The sequence below is a fragment of the Lagopus leucura genome, unplaced genomic scaffold (assembly GCF_019238085.1).
Source record: "Lagopus leucura isolate 7727_CA_CO unplaced genomic scaffold, USGS_WTPT01 27037-0_obj-0_obj, whole genome shotgun sequence".
Lineage (NCBI taxonomy): Eukaryota > Metazoa > Chordata > Aves > Galliformes > Phasianidae > Lagopus > Lagopus leucura.
The window spans coordinates 1-2,173 of NW_024969076.1; the positions used below are offsets into that span (position 1 = coordinate 1).

Sequence of the window (2,173 nt, forward strand, 5' to 3'; positions counted from 1 at the left end):
GGGGGGCGGGGCATCGCCGGAAGGGGCGGGGCGTCAGGAAAAGGGGCGGGATGTCAGGAAAAGGGGGCGGGGCGTCGGGAAATGGAGATATAGTGTGACCAATGGGGGCGAGATATTGGGAAAAGAGGCGGGGCGTCAGGAAAAGGGGGGGGGGCGTTGGAAAAGGTGGCGTGGTGACGGGAAATGGGGCGGGGCGTTGGAATAACGGGGTGTGGTTTAACCAATGGGGGCGGGGAGTCGGGAAATGGAGGTGTAGTGTGACCAATGGGGGTGAGGTATCGGGAAGAGGGGCGGGGCGATGGAATAAGGCGGCGTGGTGTCACCAATGGGGATGGAGCGTCGGGAAATGGAGGTGTGGTGTAACCAATGGGGACGGGGTTACGGAGAAAGGGGCGGGGCGTTGGAATAAGGGGGCGTGGTGTCACCAATGGGGGCGGAGCGTCGGGAAATGGAGGTGTGTAACCAATGGAAAAAGGGGCGTCGGGAAGAGGGGCGTGGCTAAAGGAAAAGGGGCGGGGCATCTAAATGGGCGTGGCCTCAGTGAAAGGGGGCGGGGTGTCAGATGGGGGCGTTGCATCAGGGAATGAGGGGCGTGGTTTCAGCAGAGGTGGGTGTGACGTCAATATAAAAGGGGAGGGGCTTGGACACAACTTTGCCAATGGGAAGTGAGGGAACGTGAAGGGGGCGTGGTCTGGGGAATGAGGGGCGTGGTTTCAGCAGAGGTGGGCTTGGCGTCAACATACAGGGGGCGGGGCCTCGACACATCTACCAATCGGAAGCGAGGGAGCGCGAAGGGGGCGTGGCTTTGGGGGGGGGGGCGCCACCGTGATCGTGGGGTTGCTGAGTGGGCGTGGCCAAACGTATCCCCGCCCCTTATGTGGGCGGGGCCCGCGGCTTTCCTGCTCTCCTATAGGCTCCCCGCGGTGCCGGCCCGCCCCACACCTTGGCAGCGATCATGTAGGGCGGCACGATGTCGATGTTCATCTCCTGGAACAGCTCCCTGCACTGCATGGAGATGAAATCCCCGGCCAGCGGCGACTTCACGATCCCTGCGGGGTCGGCGCGTGAGCGACGGGGGAACTGCCCCACACCCCGCCCCATAGCCGCCCCACAGCCGCCCCACAGCCCGCCCCACAGCCCGCCCCATAGCGGCCCCATAGCCGCCCCACAGCCCGCCCCACGGCCGGCCCTCACCTTGCTGCAGGATGTACCCATCATGCACCGGGATGGCCGTGGTGTGCGTGGCTCCGCTGTCCAGCACCAACCCCGTGCTGCGCCCATTGGCGAAGCTGCGCTCCCCTCGTTAAGGGCCGCCATCACGAAGCCACGCCCCCACAACCCGCCCCACAACCTGCTCCCGCCCCACATCCATATGGGGCCGGATGGGATACGCGGTGAGGACGGCCGTTTTGCAGAGGAAGAAAGCCGGGATGTTGTAGTGCTCGAACATCAGCTCCGTCAGCTTCTCCCTCTTGGCCCTCGTGTTCCACTGTGGGGCAGCAGGTAAAACGTGTGGGGTTTTGGGGGGACCCCGCCACCCCACAACTTGTGGGGTGAGGTTGGGGGTCTGGGGGGGGGTTGTACCGGCGCTTCAGACATGAGGACGGGGTGCAGGCCGGGCTCTGACTTGACGTGTTTGCCGTAAGTGTGGTCCAGGATGGCCTGGAAGCACTCCCAGTCCTCGACTGTGGGGCGATGTGGGGCAGAATGGGGGTTGGGGGGGGGTGAATGTGGCCCCATAAGTGCGGCAGGCGACGCCGTTCCCATAGCGTCCCTATTCAGATGCCCCGCCTTTTTTCCCTTAAGCCACGCCCCCGCATACCCGAGACCACGCCCCCTTTCTGGCACCACTCCCTCACCGCAGACCCCCCCCCCCCCTTTGCTGACCCTCCGCCCCCTTTCCCTGAGGCCACGCCCCCTTCAGATGCCCCGCCCACTTTCAGGAAGCTCACGCCTTTTAGGGTGTTTCCATGGCCCCATAGGGTGACCCCAGCCCCACATTGACCCCATAAAATGACCCCAGCCCCACACTGACCCCCCAGCAATCCCCATACCGTGCCCATTCCACCCCATAGAGCCACCCCAGCCCCACACTGACCTCCTGGCACTCCCCATAACATCTCCATCCCACCCCATAGAACCACCCCAGCCCCACATTGACCCCCTGGGATGC

At 64.4% G+C, this 2,173-nt stretch overlaps 1 protein-coding gene across 1 annotated transcript; it reads right to left on the minus strand.

Annotated features, from left to right (window-relative positions):
- Positions 1–873: 873 nt before the first annotated feature.
- LOC122193996 (actin-like protein 6B) lies at positions 874–1,685 on the minus strand (the record flags this gene model as incomplete). Its single annotated transcript, XM_042894905.1, has 4 exons — positions 874–1,049; positions 1,195–1,289; positions 1,392–1,489; positions 1,585–1,685. Coding segments are annotated over 4 exons (470 nt in total), but the record flags the coding sequence as incomplete, so codon positions are not given.
- Positions 1,686–2,173: the final 488 nt, after the last annotated feature.